Source organism: Physcomitrium patens, chromosome 1 (genome assembly GCF_059467195.1).
Source record: "Physcomitrium patens ecotype Gransden chromosome 1, ASM5946719v1, whole genome shotgun sequence".
NCBI classification, from domain to species: Eukaryota; Viridiplantae; Streptophyta; class Bryopsida; order Funariales; family Funariaceae; genus Physcomitrium; species Physcomitrium patens.
In genome coordinates, this window is record NC_143410.1 from 4,526,582 (window position 1) to 4,546,683 (window position 20,102).

The window sequence follows — 20,102 nt, forward strand, 5'->3', positions numbered from 1 at the left end:
TGACATTATAAATATTTTAAAAATTAATAATAAATATTTATATAAAGTACATTAAATATAATTTTAAAACTAATATTCTTATGGTTTATTCTTATAGTCTATTAAATTAAATTCATCTCTATTAAATATATTTTTTAAAAATTAAAATTTAAAAAATAATAAATATTTTAGATTTAAATAAAATTACATGTTTATAGTATGAAAAATATTAAATCCTTTGATTTTAAATATAAAAATTTATATTTTTTATATATAATTTCTATGCATACTTTGATTTTGAACCACAATTGTATAATGTTCCAAGAGTATATTCATATTAGAATAAATCACATATGGATATTTATTTTTTTTAGGATCTATTTATAATGTTTAATCATTTCTAAATATTATTATTTTAAAACATTACACACATTATGTGTAATATGTGCTTACAAACTATATATATATATATAGATTTTCTATTTTTTGATACTACAATTGATTTGTTTAAATTTGAGAATTGCAATCTAAATTATTACACTTTCAACTCGTACATGGAATCTACAAGAATATAAGTGGAACATTCAATTGATTTGTAACATGAAAATACTTTAAAGTCCAAGTAGTTTAGAAATACAAATTCGAACCTGCAAAGACAACAGGCATGTGGTATTGTAGGTCTGTATGCATTACATTTTCCACATTATAATAGGTTTAGATTGTATTACAGTTATTAGACCACAAGTTAATTATTGGTGAATGTGAGCAAAAGAGCAGGTTAGAACATGTTTGCACAACTTCATGTTCTTCATTTCGGTCCATAAATTTTAACAAAGCTGCTGCGTGTGATGGTCTTAGGTCTAGGATTTGATGGACAGGATTTGGCACATCAACATGACTAAGACATTGATCAATTTCTATCAATTTGTTCAAGATAATTTATTGTTACATGTGTGACTCCAATGCTTCATGAAACTGTTTTTAATGGGTCACATTCTTGTATGAATGTGCGATATTCAGAATATAACATAATTGCAAGCTATAGAATCAAAAGTCATTAATGGCCATTGGCTTGACAGAGTAAAAACGAAGCACCAATCGAACATTATCAGATATAAAATAAGCTCAGACATCGACCCAAGGAGAAGCTGTGACAGCATATACCGTCAGGATGAAAATTCTCAATAACATAATAGAGCCCCGCTCTAATTTACAGCCTCAAATTGCTAAAGCAATTTTGCATTCTTCACCAACAAAAACAACAGAAATGTCAAAAGTCAGTGCCATTGCAACTTGTAACTCTGTCTAAAAACCAGAAATCCACCACAGGCGACCAAAAGCAACCAAACCAAAATTAAGCTGGCAGTCCTAACATAAGGGATACATTCTAAGAAACTCTATTTTCTAAACAGTGTATCTGTTTTTGGCACCCTTTTCTTGTCTTTTAGCGTCCTCCTGCAGCATGACAGAATTGGTTAACTCTACCACCAATGAGGAGACTTGAACACTGCGAATATGAGTACCTGAGTTTCTACTATAATGCAAGACGAGTTGTAACCGATCAACTGACGATAGCAAAACGATGAGTTCCAAATTCTACTTATGTGGACGACAGACAAGGATGGTCAAGGAATACATGCATAAATATATGATCACCAACTTAACAGCCTCTAGCCGCATGCAAACCTTCATTTGCACATATACAATTTTCCGTATTCGTAAAGTCCTAGAAAAGTAGACTGAATACATGAATCAAAGAAAAACAAGTCCTGATTGAATGATCATAGTACAACTTTGGTCATAAGTTCACGTGACGACTTACATGAACAAGGTAGCCCAGCTTGTCATTGCAGTCAATAATATCCTTCCATTGTTTCCCAATAGTAACCTGAAAATTTCAACGGTGAGAAAGAGTGGCTGCCATTCACACTCCAGTTATTGTTGCATTTGGCTGCAGTGCTGAGGTGCCAGATCACCTAATATATTACCGGGCGTAATAAACATGGCACCTTCGACAACGTCGAGAAAATAACTCGTATCCCAGAAGCAAAGAAAATCTGCAATTGGTAGCACCCACAAACGACAGACGACCAGAGTCAAACCCTCAAGAGTTTAGCTGTAAAGCGATCCAGATAGTTACGATAACCCACCTGAGCGGCCTCGTTGGATGCAGTCTTAGTCCAGATAGCAATCTTATCTTGAGCCCTTCTGACGCTTACAACTGCTCCACAAATTTCTTCGCTTTCGTCAAATTGCTCTCCGATCATTGCGAGCAACTGCACTCACAAATTACAGCACAGTAAAACTTCAAAGCCTAACGGGGTGACGATTCGGGCAACGTTGCATTTGGTGTCTAAAATTCGGATAAGAACGAATTCTGATATGTACAGCGTACAATTCATTTAAAATGTTGACCATCACCCAATAGTCTTCGCTCTACAGCAAGACGTCCAATCATACGATTACAAGCAAAGCCACATGAAGGGAAAATGGACAGTACAGTGTGTAGCCAGTAAGTATCCAGGGCAGCCTTGCCGCCACTCCTGGGAGGCTGAGCAGTCCATTTCCCACCATGAGCGCACTTGGGATCCTCCCACTTAGGCTCAATTCCTGCCTTGAAGCAGTGAAAATCTGCACCCGCATTTAGTTTGCTAGGTTGCAAAACGTTATTATAAAAACTGCAAAGAGAGGATTATCAACCATAATGTGAGAGTACATCAAAGGAATCTAATTCACCGCCGTCACAAGTGTACCCACTAAGAAACCTAACGATGCACACACTTGTTCACTACACCTCGAAGAAATAAAACAAAGACGTAAAAGGAAACCCTTGACATGTACTACTGTTCCACTAGAAACCTCCAGAGGAATCGGAGAAAGAGGAAAATGCACCACCGAAACCTGTCAATCGTGCATCAAGGGCGTAGGGGTAGTGGAATTAACAAAGCCCAAAACGAAACATGAAGGACAAAATCCACATACCACCAAAAATCTTCGACGGTATCGAACGTATACACGGCACGGAGAGAGCTACCCCATGTCGCCTGCTTCTGCTTCCCATTCGGGTTATCGAACCAAAACGTCCATGAATGCTCCAACGGGTGCTTTTTCGCCCTAGGTGCCTCATCTACGGGCTTCTCCGCAATCTCTACCTCCTCCAAGTCGTCAGCCTTGGGATCGTCCAATCTCAACGACTTCGTCGTTTCTGCCAACTCGTCTGCCATGGCTGTACCCAGTTGAACTCCCACACTGTACTTCCCTCACCGCTGCTCTCTGAATTTGCCCTCTGCTGCGAGAAGGACCGAAAGTTGGTCCAATGTGTGTCCACGGTCAAGGAAGAGTCAATTGATCGCGCAGCATCAAATTAGCAGATCTCCAGACACAGAACGAGGCAGGCGGTCGAACCCTAGCGATTTTCTGTCCGCGGGTAGCATCAAGTTGGGTGAGATCAGATGGGGTTGGGCTCCGTGTCCTCAACCCGTTATACTCAATGGATGGGCTTTGCAGAATGGTCAGATACGATGGTTCGACGCTGAGGTGGAAGGGGGCAGCATGCTATCGCCTTGAAACCCATTTCTTCATCGCACATTTACGATTTCTGGGACATTGCATTAAATAAGTGAACAACTGTTTTTCGATGCGCTTCTTCAGTGGAAATAAATCTGCTGTTGTGCTCAGAGGTGAAAGGTTAATTACTTGCCTACGCAAAGGTTTTATCGTCACAAACTAAACCATACCAGGCACCACAGATCCCAACAATTAGCAAAAGAAGAGATCAATAACACAACGAGATTTGGAGTTATGTAGATGAACGAATGAATTCTGGTGGCTGTAGTCGTTTTATCCTTTGTCAATGCTGAACCGCTGACTGGGCGTTGGTTTCTCTGGTATCGAATTGCTTTCGTGTTTGCTAACTGGTACCAATAGTTGGCTATGGAGGAGGTGGAATCGAGGCGTCAGGGCGATCGCTACGTCGTCTCCGAGGAGGAGATTGGCAAATTCAAGAACGATGGATATGTGCACCTTAAGGTAGCGCTCAATCGATCGGTGTGTTCAATCTACATGTGCTTCACTGTTTGGGGCGCGGAAATGGCCATCATTGAGTTCGTGCATAGATGGGTCCAATTTCTAGGCCAGTCTTTCCACATATTACGTGTTGGGGTTGGTGTTTCTTTGCTGAGTGTGGCTTTTTTGGTTTTTTGGTTTTTTGGGGTTTTTTTTCCTCGTGTGAAGGATTTTTGGAGTCAACCATGTGAAATTTGGCTGGGTTCTGAATCAAGGTAGTAGAAGCGGCAAAGTTGAAACAAGCAATTTGTTTGATCGATGCCGATTGTGTTGATCAGCAAGGGTTTCGCTTACGGTTCATTGTCGTTGCCGTTTCGTGCCTTTTCTTTGATCGAAATTCAAGCTCCGACGATTAGAAATTGGTATCTCTATGTATTTTTGGTCTGAAATCAACATCGAGTTGTCCATGTGGCGGATGTCACAAAGTTAATTTCAGTTTGGCTAGGGTTTCCCTGCTCTAAATATATCAACTTGAGACTTGATAGTTGTGAGAAAGGTATCGATCATGAATGCGAAGATTAGATGTGTATTACTGGCTTCTGGAGCTCAATTCTCTGTTTAATCTCTGTTGTATACATCAGTACTTAGATGTGTGTGTTTTATTTACTTATTTTTGAGTTATAAGTGACTGAAGTGCTCTTCCTTAAGTCATAAGTAGAGCCTTTATCTTTTCCCGCTATTGGCTCGTTACATGGAAGTTCCTCTAGCTTTCCCCAAGGACCCTTCCATAAACTACATTCTAAAAGGATTAGAATGTAATGAGTTTGTATGCTCTTTTTAAGGTTTCGATGTGTAGTCGTTGCTTTGAAAATGGCACATTCATGCATCGTTTGTAACCGGTCTCCTCTACAGGGAGTGCTGTCGGAGGATGAAGTGTGTAACCTGGAAAAAGAATTCATGGCGTTCGTGAGGCGAGAAATACATGTCGAGGGCCGTGACTTCTGCGACATGTCAGGAGACTACAGCAAGCCCATGGAGAGCTTCTCCATCATCAACATCATGCTACCATCAAAGTAACTTCCTCGTTCACCTCATTAGATCAGGTCCCACGTCGTCCGCTCATGTGTATTGGTAATCACCAAGAATGAATTTCACATCTTGTAGGTACAATCCTCGCCTCAAAGGGAACATATATGAGAAACGAGCTGCATCCATCGCGGAACAGTTGCTCGGTTCCGACATGGTCCTGGACTATGATCAGCTCCTTGCTAAACCCCCCAACAAACCGGACGCTGAGTTCAAATGGTGAGATGGTCTTTTCTGCAGTCGACTTCGTTTGGCATAAATGCACCTTCGATCCATCTGAAATGCCATTGTTTAAGTTGACTTACTCCACTGCTGCACATCTTGCGTCAGATCAATGTAAGTTGTTTGCGGATGTCACACAAATGGATCAGAAAGTGTGTGTGTAACACCTCAAGTGGGGTTGCTTTTGTGGTAGGCATCAAGACTTGGCCTACTGGCCAGTCACGAAGGACACGCGCACGGCTTCCTTCTGGCTTGCAATAGACAATTCTCGAGTAGAAAATGGGTGTGTGCAGTTTGTGCCTGGCTCCCACCTGGAAAGCAGTTTACGTTATCATGGGCCACTACATGGTGACCGAGACAAGTCTCACACTTTGGCCGCCACTGTATCAGAGAATGACAAACCCAAGCCGGCAGAGATCAACAGAGGTGACCTTACCGTGCACCAAGAGCGGACTTTGCACGGCTCAGGTGGAAACTTTTCTTCCACCAGTTGGCGAAGAGCGTGGGTTGTGGCGTTCAGGGCACGGGAGACCGTGGAAAAGGAAAGGCAAATCGGCTTCACCCACTCTCATAATGATAGTCTCAAGGTGTTGAATGAAGTGGGAAAGGAGACCCAGGTGATCTAAGTACTGGAACAGGTATAGTGGTGAATCTCCGTCACAAGTACCAGGTAGTTGTGAGTTGTATTTTCTAGTTCGTAAACGAAGTTTGTATCACTCAGGTGTAGAAACACTGTAAATAAGATTGTGGCAAGTGTTTTTGTCCATCTCCTCTCATCTCACATTCAGCCGAATTGTGTCTGTCATGGTCATGGAAGTGGAGCTCTTGAACTATCTTTTTCTGTACTTGAAACTGCACTTAAGTTAGCAACGAGAAAATAACCTTGCTCCGCATAACATCATCAGGAGAACAAATTGCCCAAGCACCGGATTACGGTGCAGATGCATCATGTGTATTACCTCATCTGAGACGGAAACTAGCAATTTGAGTTACCAAAGAGAACTAAGGATACCTGAAGCTCTCGCACAAATTGAATGTAATAACAACTAGAAAATGATCTTTTCATGGAGATTGCCAACATTTTTGCACATCTTGATCGAAGAATGGAATTAGAGAAAAATTTGGAAGACGATAATTTTCTTTTCCATTCTGACCATGGAGGTACGTAGGTTGCGCACAACACTAATATCCCAGCACACTTTAATCAAATGTCGTAGAGTAATCTGCAGAAATTTCTATGTTTGAGCCACGCCTAACAATATCACCGTTTGGGGATCATGATGATCGTCCAATGTACTACATGAGTTTCTTACACTCTGATTAGAATCTTAAGTTGAGAGCATTGAGCTAGTTAACACTTTTGCTTTTACGCACACTGCTCCTTCACAGTCAACGCCGTCGACGTGTGTTCACCGCCATTTTCCACGCCAACAGCTGCATGGTGCTCGACTCACATTAGCAACTGCGCCTTGCATCAATCCCCTCAAACCTGTAATTAACATCATAACCTTCTGGAAGCATCGAAGCCTTGCAAGCCGCTGACCCCGAAACCTCGCAAACCGTGAGTCAGCCAGGCTGTGCTTGGTTTTCTGATGAAGAAACGTAGAGGCGTTGGATTTAAAGAATAACGGCGAAGGAAACGCTTATGCAAGAACGATATTCTAGGGCACACAGGATATTTGACTATGTGCAAGGAAAACTACGTACCTGGCAAGAAGTGAAAAGTCGGTCGGGCTGGTTCAAATCAGTGCAAACTGGATATCTTAAGAATTACACAAAAGCCATTGTTTAAAGATCTGAGAAATTTGGGCAAAGGATGTTCATCAATTCCTAAGGCCATTTTCAAGCTACAATCAGGTCCAGGTTTCTCAGAATCACACATAACCTAGCAAGACTTATACAGGAGATGGTAATTGCTGTCAATCGGATACCGAAGCTTTCGTGACTTACAGTAATGGCGGAAAATAGTTGCATGAAGAACCACGCAAACCAAGTACGTAACTGCAAATTATTAAACCTTGGAAAGTGGTTATATTCCTGTACGTTCGAATGGGAACGGCCTTCGTGATTGGTGATGTGGCCCTTCGATGAGATCGCAGGGGAGAATGCGCTTCTACTAGCTGAGAAAAAATGCGGCCACGCATTGTTAGTTTAATTTTCTTGTAAAGTGAGGACTTGTAGACCCATCTGTTGGTTATTCAGACGGTGGAACCAACGGCCCTAAAGCTGTAAATGTTTGAATCTTCACTGACGTAACAAGGCTCTGTAAATGATCGCCACGGTCCGTATAACTTTGTCCCTCGGTATATTTCTACAGCGGACGCTCAAGGCGACACGCCGGGTCAGACCCTATCGGAGGAATTCAACCAGGTCTAAGCACTGTGGTCATGGCTAGACTCGGGATAATCCGAAGATGCTAGAACGGAAAATCATCAAACCTATCTTATCCCGCTGGTGACTAAGCTCGATGGATAGATGCATCTGTTGGTGCAATAACGCATCAACATGTTTGCATTGCGGCTGAATTTAACTGGCGCTCATAAAAGAGCCTTCGTAAGTCGTATCTGGGTCGATGCTATCATCAATAGGGTTCAAATGTTTACAACTTTAAGTTACGAATCAGAAACCTAAAAGCTACTGCCAGCGTGATCATGCCACATACGCAGAACTGAACTCAGTGTCCAAGTTTTGACGTAGAAAAATCAAATCGGAGAAATACAGCACACTATGGTACGCCGCCAATCAGAACACTAGAGTTGGCAGCAGTGACATGACGCTTCACCCTGGACGATAGAGGTCTCGCTTCTAAACTAGAACACGACCTTCCACACCCGAGTAACAATAACGTCGCTGCAAACTGATTATTATTTCTAAGGCGAATAGAATGTCAGAGGCCCCAATGTGCTCATGAGCACATACGAACGAATGACCCACTAGATGGTTGGAGCCTCAACTCCGTGATGACTTCAGTGGTCGAATCAGAAATGTTGGACGCTTCTACCCAAACAAACACAGAAAAGATTATTGACGAAACAAAGTCAGAGGCTGGATCTAAAACGGAATAAAATTCTGATCGACGGGCTAAGAGCTATGAACAGTAGGATTATGCTATTAAAAACATAAAATGAAAAGCATCATTTAACACGTAATGTCCATGGGGTTCGCGATTATGAATTAGCTAACAGAGGTCATTAAACCATTTCAAAGAATCCATCGAAGGTGATCCGTATAAAGCTTAACTCCTATACAACATATCCGGAGACGCAACAATCCCGAACTCGAACCGAACCAAAAGTATGTCGGATGTGTGACATCACACAACACGAACTTTTAAGCCATCTAAATGTCTCATCTGTTTCCTACGTCGCAATCAGCAAGCAAAAGCGCCAGCGAGTCACGAAATCTACGCATTAAGCAACTTCCGATTGCGCAGACTTCAAGCTCAGATTCTCTTAAGATGTGTGAGGCTCTCAGTTCCTAATGACACCCACCAACACATTTCTGAACGTGTAATCCTTCCCAACTGCGACGCACCCTGCAACGATCCATGGCAGGCCGACAGAACTTACCATTATCATGCACACGAAATCCCTTCCACAACTACCGGCGCCCAGGGGCGGAACTAAGATCACTGCTCAACTCTCCTGGACGTTGCGAGTCCACTCGTCATCATCCCAACTCTTGGGACCAAATAGAAGCCAACCTCGCACATTCTCGACAAATGCACAGCAAAGCACACACAAGCTCTGATCTGGTCTGCTCCCCTAGTCCCCCCGCGCGCTAAAAGATCCATCGTCAATTTTAGAGTGAATCGTGCACGGCTGGAAGATTGCCGACCCGTCGTGCGAGACGGAACACCGAGCAACCAGCGCTGAAGATCATTGAAGAAGAAAGGAGAGAATTAAGTTGCCCATGAACCCCCCAGGGTATCTCACTCCACCACTCTCGACTGTAGATTCGCGAGCACGAGCACGAGCTCGGCTTGGAGAACAACACCCAAGCAGCGTGTGCGATGGCGCCATTCCCCACAACGACGCCCTGCTGCAAACGGGCTCCCTCGCATGACTCTTGCCTGCGCCGGGACGACTTGGGAGTTGCTCCGCGGTGAAGGGTGGCTCGCGGCTTTGGGGTTGCAAAACCCCCGCCGCATTTATTGTCAGGAGCAGGATTGTCACTTTGCTTCACATGTTTTTATTTTATTTCTTATTTTGACACAAACAGGGTTTACCTGATGCACTGGAATTAGATTTTGTTGTAGGAAGGGTTCACATTGCTTTGGCAAAACACCCCATAGACTAATACCATCCATTAGGGTTTTGTCCAATTCATTATTGTTGAGAGCATTAAATGTAGCTGGCCCTCTCCATGATATTTACTATAGTCTGCAGTAAATACTATAGCTACAATATTTAGGATGTAGTGGAGAAAAACTATTTATCCTTCCCCCTTCTCCTTTTGTATATGTAATAGATTTTGTGTGAAGTTCTCTCTCTCCTTAGAAACTCTCTTGTGTGTATATTACTTACTACTACTCTTGTGTCTTTCTAAACATTCTCAACACGTTATCAGCACAATTTACTCTTATATACTATTGCAATTTTTTGCTATAGTCTTGACTCTTCAAACCGATTGCTACTCCTACTCCTTCTCCTTGAGTGATTTTTACTACTTTGGTATGTGACTCATGATCTTATTGCACTTCTTACTGGCCCCTCACACCTTAGCTACTTGCTAGATTGCCTTACCTTACTTACTTGCTCCAATCCTGCCTCCCTACTATGCCCCGTGCTTATTGTCAAATAGCCACTAAATAGCCGTCTTTGCTATTGCTTGCCCCTGATTCTGTCGCTGACGCTGCCACTACTTATTGCTATCACCACCGCCTTGCTGCTCCATTGCTACAATCTACAACTTTGTTCAAAAAAAAAAAAAAAAAAAAATTAATATTTTTGATTTCAAATTCAACTTTATCATTTTATTTGACTTTATATTTTAAGGTACATTTTACTCAACTTTTCTACTTAATCTTGTATTTTCTTTATAGATTCATTTATAATAAATGCTTCAATATCTTCAACTACTTCTACTATGGTTCAAACTATTACTATTGCATCTCAACATTTTCAAACTCTTCTATTTCCATGTCAAGGACAAGAACTTGATAAAAACAAAGAAACACGTGAGACTTTTCTCAAAGAAAGATGACAAAATAGAAACAACTAAATATGTTTATTAAAAAAAAAAAAAAAATGGCTATTGCCAAAAGATAAAAAAAGTAGAGACCTGTGAAAGTAGACTAGAAGCAAGACATGAGTTGACAAGAGTGAAGAAGGCTTCATTCTTGCCTCTATATATACTATCTATCTAGAAGCTATGTGACGACATTCTATAGGACCTCCAAAAATGTGTTGACTTTGTACAATACGTATCTTAACTTGCAAGGCAAGTTTTCTATGTGGGCGCCATATAATTAGCTTGTTCCGCAAGCTATCAACATGTGTGGCACATGGTTAACTTGTTGACCAAGTTTCTAATCTATCAATCAAGTATAAACACATGTAAAGTCAAAGCAGAGTCTATGAAGCTTTAGGAAGCTTTTCTAGAAGATATTATGAAATTAATCTATTTTTATCTACTTCTACCTATTCATATGACTTAGGTAATAATTTCAGTAAATATATGTTTGACATTATCTCCCTTTCTAAGAATAAGTTCCACGAAGAGCAATAATCACATGTCGAGGGAGTCTAAGATGCGGCAAATTGTATTTGTTACATACTCTGATCTTTGTTCTCTTAAAAAATGATTGATAAGGCCTCTCAACCATCGATAGTGTTCCATACCAAGGTGGGAAGACCATTTAGTTATTTGATCATTGTTGAAGCCTTAATAACTTCCTTCAAATAAAATATTTGGAACACCGTCAGGAGTTGTTCTTATCTCTAGTAAAATCACCAAACATCGGAGATTCCTTCCAAGGTCGTGATACCAAACGCATTGTATCTTGCCATCTATTTGAAGAAGAACATGTTATTCTTGATAATCTTCATCTTGATTGCATCATCTTGAAGGTTGTGACAATCGTAATGTCTCGTATGGCAGGTCAGCAAACAAAGGCTCTTGAGTCAAATCCATTGGTTGTTGGTTCTCCATCTCTTCAATGTCACAACTACAAAGAAGCTACAAATAAGGATTGAAAGTACAATGTTATCTTGCCTAGATCTTGTTTCTTTTATAAGGAAGGTTTTCATCTTAATTTTGATGGATGTCGTTGATGAAAAGCCTCTACCGCCTTTGCTACATTTGTAAGATTCTTTATTGGCTCCCATGTGCATTCATTAATATCATATCCACGCCAATAGATAAGATATTCCAATTTATTTCGACACCGCTTTGAATCTAGCACTTCTTTCACTTCGAACTCTTCATTATTGTCCACTTCTATAGGAGGATGTAGAGCTTGTCTTCTTCTTGGTATGTCCACTATCTTGTATGGTTCAAGAAGAGACATGTGGAATACTAGATTGATTTTAATTGACTTCGGTAGGTATAAACGATATGCAAGTGGATTGATTTGTGTAGAAATAGAAAATGGTCCAAGTCTTTGATAGTCCAACTTATCACAAAGATAAGTGGTTTTGATATTACGACGAAGTAACCATACCTTCTCATCTATGTAAAATGGTGGTTGTTCCTTTCGATAGACATCTGCATTGATCTTTTGTTGTTCTTGAGCTTTTTTTTAACTCTACTTTCATTGTTGAATGTAGCACTGATAAATGATTTGCCAAATCTTTTGTTACAAGATTATCAACTTTTGAAAAGTCAAAATTATCAAGTTGTGGATGATAACCATAATTGGCAAAGAGAGGTGTTTGTTTTGTAGAAGAATGTATCATGTTATTATAAGCAAACTCTACCAATAGCAAAAGAGTTGTCCAATCATTTTGTTGGTAGTTGATGGTATATCTTAAATATTGTTCGAAAACTTAATTAACATGCTTCATTTATCCATCAATTTGAGGATGAAATGTCGAAGATAGTTTTATATCCACTTTTAGAACCTTGAAAAGAGTCTGCTAAAATCTTCATACAAACTAAGTTCTCTTATCTAATATAATATCTTTAGATAATCCATGATAGTGATAGATATTTTCAAGAAAGAGCTTAGCTATTTCTTCACCTGTGATAGATTTTATACATAGTACAAAATGTGCCATCTTAGTTAAATGATCTACTGTTACGAATATAGAGTCATAAGAATGTGAGATTGAAAGATCCGTGATAAAATCTATAGAAACAGAAGACCATAGTTGTTCTGGAATGGGTATTGGCTGAAGAAGTCTATAAGATTGATGACGAGGAGTTTTTGATCTTGAGTAAAATATTATAAGATTGTATAAAATCTTTGATTGCTTTCCACATTTGGGGCCACCAAAAACCTCTAGATATTAGTTCCAAAGTTGTATTATATCCAAAATGTCCTGTTGTTGGAAAGTCATGACAGGCTTGAAGAACACGTAATCGAGCTTTACCATTTGGAACATATAGGTATCCCTCAAAATATAGTAGATTGTTCTTGAATTCAAATTTGGAAGTATCATGAGATTTTGAAGGATTTTTCTTAATATCACAAATAAGAGGATTAGAAGACATACTTAATTAAACTTCCTTAATAAAAGTTGAATCAATAATTAGTGTTGATTTCATTATTCAAAGATGGAGATGCTCTAGCTTCAAGAGAATTGTCCATTGTTGATCAAAAGCAACATCTTCTTCTTTTGGTGCAAAATAAGATCGTCTAGAAAGTGCATCTGATAAACCTTGTTGTTTTTTTGATCGATAAGTGATTTTGAATTCGAATGTTGACAAAGACATACTCCAACGGGCTTGGTGACAATTCAAAACACGTGCTGACATAAAATATTCAAGGTTCTTGTGATCCGTATACATGGTGATTAGAATAGGAGCACCTTCTAGATAATGGCACCATTCTTCAAACAAATCCATAATTACAAGAATTTCTTTGTCATGGATCTTGTAGTTGATCTCGGTTGCTAAAATTTTTTGGAATGAAAAGCTATTGGATAAAGTTTATCATTTGTTCCCATTTGGGATAATATGGCATTCAAAACAAAGTCTAATACATTTGTTTTCATAAAAAATGGCTTAGAAAAATTGACGCGACACAAGATTGATGTAGAAACAAAGGCTATCTTGAAAGCTTTAAATGCTACTTCCGCTTCTTGATTCCATTGAAGTTTGTCTTTACAAGTCAAACGTATAAGTGGAGTTACAACTTGAAAGAAGTCTTTGATGAAGATCCAACAGTAGTTGGAAAATTCCAAAAATCATTAGACATCTCTTATCATTTTTGAGATCTTTTAATCTATAATAGCTTGAACTTTCTTAGGATCCATCATAAGTCCATTTTTTGAAATGATATATCTTAAGAAATTGACTTGAGTAGTGTGAATTATATACTTTTCTATCTTGGCATAGAGTCCTACATCTCTTAGATTTTGTAACACACAATGAACATGAAATTGTATTCTTAGAATAGATTAAGATGTCGTCTAGGTAACAGACAACAAAATCATCTAAAAAACTCCAAAAAAACATCATTCATTAAATGTTAGAATGTTGCTAGTGCATTTGTAAGTCTAAAAGGTATGACATTGTATTCAAAATATCCATATCTTGTTTGAAACGCAGTCTTCTATTCATCTCATTCTTTGATGCATACCAAATTGTATGCTCCTCATAGATCTATTTTTATATAGATTTTAGCTTGATTCAACTGAATAAGGAGTCCAGATATCAAAGATAGCAAATACGTATTCTTGATGGTGATTTTTTTGAGTCCTCGATAATCAATATACATCCGTAATGATCTATCTTTTTTCTTCACAAATAAAATTGAAGCTCTTGCTAGAGATTTAGAATGGCATATGAAGTTCTTGGCAAGATTCTCTTCAATATATTCCTTAAATTCAGCTGACTCATTTTGTGATAAACTGTAGATTGATCCAAATAGTAGTTGTACTCTTTCTTGAAGGTCAATTGAGCAGTCATAGGAGCAATGTTCTAGAAGAGTGTTTGCATTCTTCTTCTCAAATACATCTTTAAAATCTTTATATTGGCTTGAAATGCCACTTGAAGTCTTTACACTAATAGAAATGGTGCAACATAAATGACACAAGGTGATCTTTCTTTTACAGCATACAAGAAATCTCTTGTACCTACAAATACAAGTTTAATTGTAATAGACTTATGACTTTCTACTTGATTAACTAAGCTCTTAGTTATACTTTCAAAAAAGTCAAGACTACGAGAAGTCTAATCTATTTTAGAGTTATATTTTTTTAGCCATGATAAACCTAAAATGATTGGATTAGAGAGAGATCTAATGATATTAAATATTATAAAGCTACTATGATGATTAGTTGCTACTTCTATAGGAAGGATTTCATGAGTAATATCTCTTAAAGACAACAGACAACCATCTATGATTTTTACATGAATAAGTTTAGTTTTCTTCACTAAAAGTATGCTATGTCTTTTAGCAAATTCTTCATATAAGAAAAATACTGAGGCTCCTGAATCTAACAAGGCACAGGCTTTGTAATGTTTAGGTTTTAAAATAATATTTATCGTAAAATAAGGAGAGGATTCTGATGAAAGAATAAGACCTTCACTAGGTATTGTACAAGATTCTAGCCGCACGATCCCTATTGTAGCTGGACAAACTCGTTTTTTGACATACTATCTTCTTTGATAGCTGTACTCTTCATTTTATGGTTGTGTCACTTCTTTAGGCAATGTTGAGCAGTGTGCTTAGGTTCTCCATAATATAAGCATAATCCTTCTTAATGACAATGAGTCTTTTCTTGCTTAATAAGAAGTTTAAAATGTACCACATCAATTTGCATATCCTCTACTTCTGAATGTATGTGTTGAAGAGATGTTGGTGTTGCCATTGAATCATAGTAATGTTGAGGTTCTCTTGAACGGTTCTCAAATTAAAATTCAAAAAGACGATTGTCGTACTTCACGGCAAAGTCAATTGCTTGACTCAATGTTTGAGGATCAAGTAAGTTGAACATTAATTTTTTTACTTCATATTGTAATTTGTAGAAAAATTGGCTAATAAGTGCACTATCATTCCACTTGATATCAGTTGTAAGTTATCAAAACTGTGAAGCATATAATGTTGCAGATCAATTGTCTTGTCACAAAATATCGATCTTATTGGTTGCAAAATGAATTGCATCATGTTATCCATACATAGATTGAAACTCCACCAAAAAAGCCTCCAGATTATCCAATATTGGATCTCGTCATTCAAAAAAAGATGAAAACCATGATAATGTTGAATCTTAAAGAAGCGTACTAATGAATCTAACTTGGGATCTTGGAGTTGGATAGCTTTGAAATTGAAGTTCAATCACAAGTTTTACTTGATTGATAAATCTTCTCAACTTTGATTTGGTGCCATCAAACTTCTTGGATGGGACAATTCTTGATTCTTTAATAAAAGAAGGGTGTTCTACCATAAGAGAAGGGATATGATTTGGTACAGATGTTAAAGTAGCTGTAATCATTTCTATATCTTCACTTCCTACCAATCTTATTGCTTCTTGTGGTGGTAAATTGAATTAATACATTGCAAGCATTAACTCCCTCTATTGCTCTTGCAATTGTGCCATTGCTTTCTTCATTTTAGCAAGTTCTGCCATGATAATACTTAGAAAAGAAAAAATATCTAATATCGCTCAAGACAAATAGAAGAGAGGACTTGAGAACAAAGAAAATACTAAAAACAATATTAGTTTAAAAGAGGGTAATATACAACTTCTAATATGCTTATGTCTTATCAAGAGAAAAGGATAATCCACTCGTTATCAAGCTTAGACAAAGCTCTGATATAATAAGTGTACTCTTATCAATCTATCAAGGACAAGAATTTGATAAAAATAAATAAATAAGTGAGACTTTTTTTCAAAGAAATATAACAAAATAGAAATAACTAAATATGTATATTAAGAAAGAAAGAAGAATAGCTATTGCCAAAAGACAACAAAATAAGAGACCCTTAAAACTAGACTAGAAGCAAGAAAAGAGTTGACACAGTAAAGAAGGCTTCACTCTTGCCTCTATATATACTATCTAGCTAGGAGCTACGTGGTGACGTTCTATAAGACCTCCAAAAACGTGTTGACTTTGCACAACATGTATTTAAACTTGCAAGGCTAGTTTTCTATGTGGGCAATACATAGTTAGCTTGTTCTACAAGCTATAAATATGTGTGGCATGTGATTAAGTTTTTGATTAAGTTTCTAACCTATTAATCAAGTATGAATACATGTATAGTCAAAGCCGCATCTATAAAGATTTTAAGAAGCTTTTCTAGAAGATCTTATGAAATAAATCTACTTTAACCTATTTCTACTTATTCATATCACATAGATAAAAATTACAATAAATTTATGTCCGTGACATTCCACCATTGATTTTGGATGGAAATAATTATCTATTATGGGCAAAAATGGAAAAAATAAATTTATTTGCATAACGACTTGTCACAGACACATACATTTACTTCAATAGTTACTTATATGATTAATTAGAAGTAGGTAAATATAAAATACTTTCATAAAGTCATTTAGAAAAGCTTCTTAGAAGCTTCATAGATACAGTTTTGACTTTAGATGTATTTATAGGTTAGAAACTTGGCCAAAAAGCTAACTATATATTAGTAGCTTGTGGAACAAGTTATCTCCATATAATAGCTTGTGGAACAAATCAACTATGTGGCACATACATAGATAACTTGCCTTCCAAGATAAGACATGTGGCTAACAAAATCAACACATGTTGGAGATCATATAGGACATCGCCACATAGCTCTTAATTAGATAGTATATATGGAGGCAAGAATGAAGCCTTCTTCACTCTTATCAATACCTTTCTAGTCTTAGTCTTGTTTCAAGACTTTCTAATTTTCTTGTTTTTAGCAATAACCATTATAATTAATATTACATCACCTTTTGAGTGACTTTCTAGTTCTTTTTAGTGATAGAAGAGTGTATTGAGGATTCTCTTTCTTCAAGATTCATATTCTTGATAGTTTGATGAGAGTGCTAACATATTTTTCTTTGACTTGTTTTAGAAGTGAGTGGATTACCCCACTTTTATTGTTGTGTTCTGAAGGTTGCGGACTATCCACCTTTAAATAAAACATCTTATTTTTTAACATTGATCTTTTCCTTAAAGAGAGTGGATTACTCCTCTTTGTGGGATTTGTTTATAGAGGTTTCAGATTATCCTCCTCTAATTTAAATTTTGAATTCGTTTGAGTTGTCATTAGAAGAAAAGTTTATGGATGCTACTCTCAACAGAAGTGAGAATAGGTTTGCAACTATGGCACATCTTCATGAGCTTATCAATACTCTAAGAGTGGGAATCTCACATATTTTCAACATGAATCATAGAAGTACAATGCCTATGCTTATGAAAAAAGTTTAGAGTCTGCGACAAGAAGTTGTGGAGTTGAAAGAAGCAAATAGATCAATGTCACAACCAAATTCAGGGAGTTTTGCTTTTACAAGTATGACATGGACAAGGATTAGTATGCTTGAGAAGTTTGATGGAACAAGATCAAAATTTCAAAGATTTTTGTAATAAATCAAGCTCTATCTAAGGTTGCACCCTTTCCAATATCTTGATGGATTTATCCAAGTCGGATTCATAGGCGCATTACTATCAGGAAGTGCTCTCTCTTGGTTTGCACCTTTAATGGAAAAAGATTCATGAATCTTTTATGATTTGAATTCATTCCTAGAAGTATTTACAGCCACATTCAGAGAAAGTGATCAAAAACGAGTAACAGAGACCAAACTTTTATCCTTACGGCAAGGATCACGATGAGTCACTATATATGCTGTCGAATTCCAAAACCTCACTTGCGACGTGAACTAGAATGTCAAAGCACTTATCAATTAATTTCAATATGGATTGAAGGATAGTATCAAAGATTTGTTAATAATAATGCCAAAAGTAAAAGCTTTGGAATAATTTATTATTTAAGCCATTGCATGTAAAAATCATTTATTTTAAAGATATTTAGAACAAAGATTTGATTGGAGAGGAATAAGTTATGTAATGGCAGCAGCTTCTTAGTTTTTTGAAACATATTTATCAAAGTCAGAATCAATGCAAATTGATGAGATACATTTTAAACCTCTCACAAAGCAGGAAAAGACTTGATGTTGCAAAAAGGGGTTGTGTTTATATTGTGGAGAACCTTAGCATATTATTCAACATTGTCCAAAGAAGCAACACAATTACAAAATGAGGAGCACAATTACCAAAGAAGATAATGTGTCAAAAAATGAGTTTCTTTAACTACTATGGGAACTGTGCAGCTGGAATCATATGCAACACCTAGTAAAGGTCCTATCCTCTTCTTAGACCCCTCACTTTATTTTATAATAGAAGTATATTTAGGACCTAATAATCACAAAGTCTTTGCCTTGTTAGATTTAAGAGCTCCAGCATATATTATAGACGAATATTTTGCCAAAAATCAAAAAATACCTTTAGTGAAGAAAGTTAAATCCATACATGTAGAAGTCATAGATGGTCGTTCATTGTCTTTTGAAAATTTTATCCATGAAACTATTCCTTTAGATATAGCAATTAAAGATTATAACAACATAGTAGTATTTAATATAATAAAATCTCCTTCTAATCCGGTTATTTTGGGATTATCATGGCTAGAAAAATATAACCTTCAAATAGATTGGATTTCTCGTAACCTTAACTTTCTTAATAGTATAATCTAAGTTTGCATTAGTAAAGTAGAAGTATGTAAGTCCACAATATGTCCAAACCTTTACTAATAGATTGTCACGGACACAAAATATAGACTTGAAATCTAACAAGAAGTTCAAGAAGAAGTGGCAAAACTAGATTAAACAGATGAGTACAAGAACAACACCAGAAAGGTGAGCTAGAATTCTAAGAGATGTGTTGTCGAGACTGAAAAACTCTTTAGCCTCGATCCCTATATATACTCCTACTTAGGAAGCTTCTCGAGCTACTTCTATAAACTAGGAAGCTTCTAGAAGGTTCCGGAGGCTTCCTTTCTAGAAGGTTCTAGAAACTTCTCGAGCTACTTCTATTAACTAGGAAGCTTCTAGAAAGTTCCAGGGGATTCCTTTCTAGAAGCTTCTAGAAACTTCTCTTCTAGAAGGTTCCAGAGACTTCCTTTCTAGAAGCTTCTAGAAACTTCTCTCTAAAAGGTTCCAGAGGCTTCTCTTCTAGAAGGTTCCAGAGGCTTGTTTTCTAGAAGGTTCTAGAAACTTCTCTCTAGAAAGTTCTAAGGAATATGTCCCTAACATCACCCCCTCCTTTAGCTTCGAGGTCTCTGAGAAGCAATATTGTTGATCAGTACCAATGCAAGAAAATGAAGATCTGTCGCATAACTTCTGCTATGAACTCCAACTGTTGTTCACGAGGCAAGTGGTTCATCGACCCTTGAAGCCAACGGTAGTGGCCCACACCTTCGACTTCTGACCAAGCATGAACTTCCGTGTCTTCATTGTAAAATTGTCCTACAAACACGCCTTCTGGTTGACCATCGTAAGCAGGCTCGATCTCAAATACGATCACCAGTGATCGGTTACTCGGTATCCTCCGTCGTCATCGTGGTATATGTAGTTCTTCATCTCGGGGTCGCCTTCGTGAGCTACTCTGTTGCGATACTCTGACTGGCATAGTATCTATCTCTTGGCTATCCATATCAA

The 20,102-nt window shown here is 37.6% G+C and overlaps 3 protein-coding genes across 12 annotated transcripts; 1 reads left to right on the top strand and 2 right to left on the bottom strand.

Annotated features, from left to right (window-relative positions):
- Positions 1-1,140: 1,140 nt before the first annotated feature.
- Positions 1,141-3,422, bottom strand: LOC112283410 (eukaryotic translation initiation factor 4E-1). Its single transcript, XM_024522043.3, has 5 exons — positions 2,962-3,422; positions 2,480-2,657; positions 2,130-2,255; positions 1,802-1,867; positions 1,141-1,434 (listed from the first exon to the last, which is right to left on the bottom strand). The coding sequence occupies exons 1-5, from the start codon at positions 3,201-3,203 to the stop codon at positions 1,384-1,386; spliced, it is 663 nt and encodes a 220-aa protein (XP_024377811.1). The 5' UTR covers positions 3,204-3,422; the 3' UTR covers positions 1,141-1,383.
- Positions 3,423-3,526: 104 nt separating this feature from the next.
- Positions 3,527-6,058, top strand: LOC112283401 (uncharacterized). Of its 5 annotated transcripts, none has more exons than XM_090245714.1 (5): positions 3,527-3,666; positions 3,907-4,008; positions 4,897-5,057; positions 5,149-5,289; positions 5,486-6,058. In XM_090245714.1, the coding sequence occupies exons 2-5, from the start codon at positions 3,913-3,915 to the stop codon at positions 5,916-5,918; spliced, it is 831 nt and encodes a 276-aa protein (XP_090101840.1). In that variant the 5' UTR covers positions 3,527-3,666; positions 3,907-3,912; the 3' UTR covers positions 5,919-6,058. The 5 variants fall into 5 exon arrangements, with proteins under 5 accessions (XP_090101840.1, XP_090101784.1, XP_024377792.1 ...); XM_090245658.1 differs by having other exon boundaries at positions 3,648-3,666; positions 5,128-5,289; XM_024522024.3 differs by lacking the exon at positions 3,527-3,666 and having other exon boundaries at positions 3,901-4,008; positions 5,128-5,289.
- A 326-nt stretch (positions 6,059-6,384) lies between these two features.
- Positions 6,385-9,338, bottom strand: LOC112283419 (uncharacterized). Of its 6 annotated transcripts, none has more exons than XR_016499885.1 (4): positions 8,862-9,319; positions 7,243-7,412; positions 7,000-7,046; positions 6,385-6,881 (listed from the first exon to the last, which is right to left on the bottom strand). XR_016499885.1 is itself a non-coding variant. In XM_024522064.3 (4 exons), the coding sequence occupies exons 1-4, from the start codon at positions 8,868-8,870 to the stop codon at positions 6,702-6,704; spliced, it is 414 nt and encodes a 137-aa protein (XP_024377832.1). In that variant the 5' UTR covers positions 8,871-9,338; the 3' UTR covers positions 6,385-6,701. The 6 variants fall into 6 exon arrangements, 4 of the variants coding, with proteins under 4 accessions (XP_024377832.1, XP_090101973.1, XP_024377824.1 ...); XR_016499878.1 differs by having other exon boundaries at positions 7,000-7,088; XM_024522064.3 differs by having other exon boundaries at positions 7,000-7,054; positions 8,862-9,338.
- Positions 9,339-20,102: the final 10,764 nt, after the last annotated feature.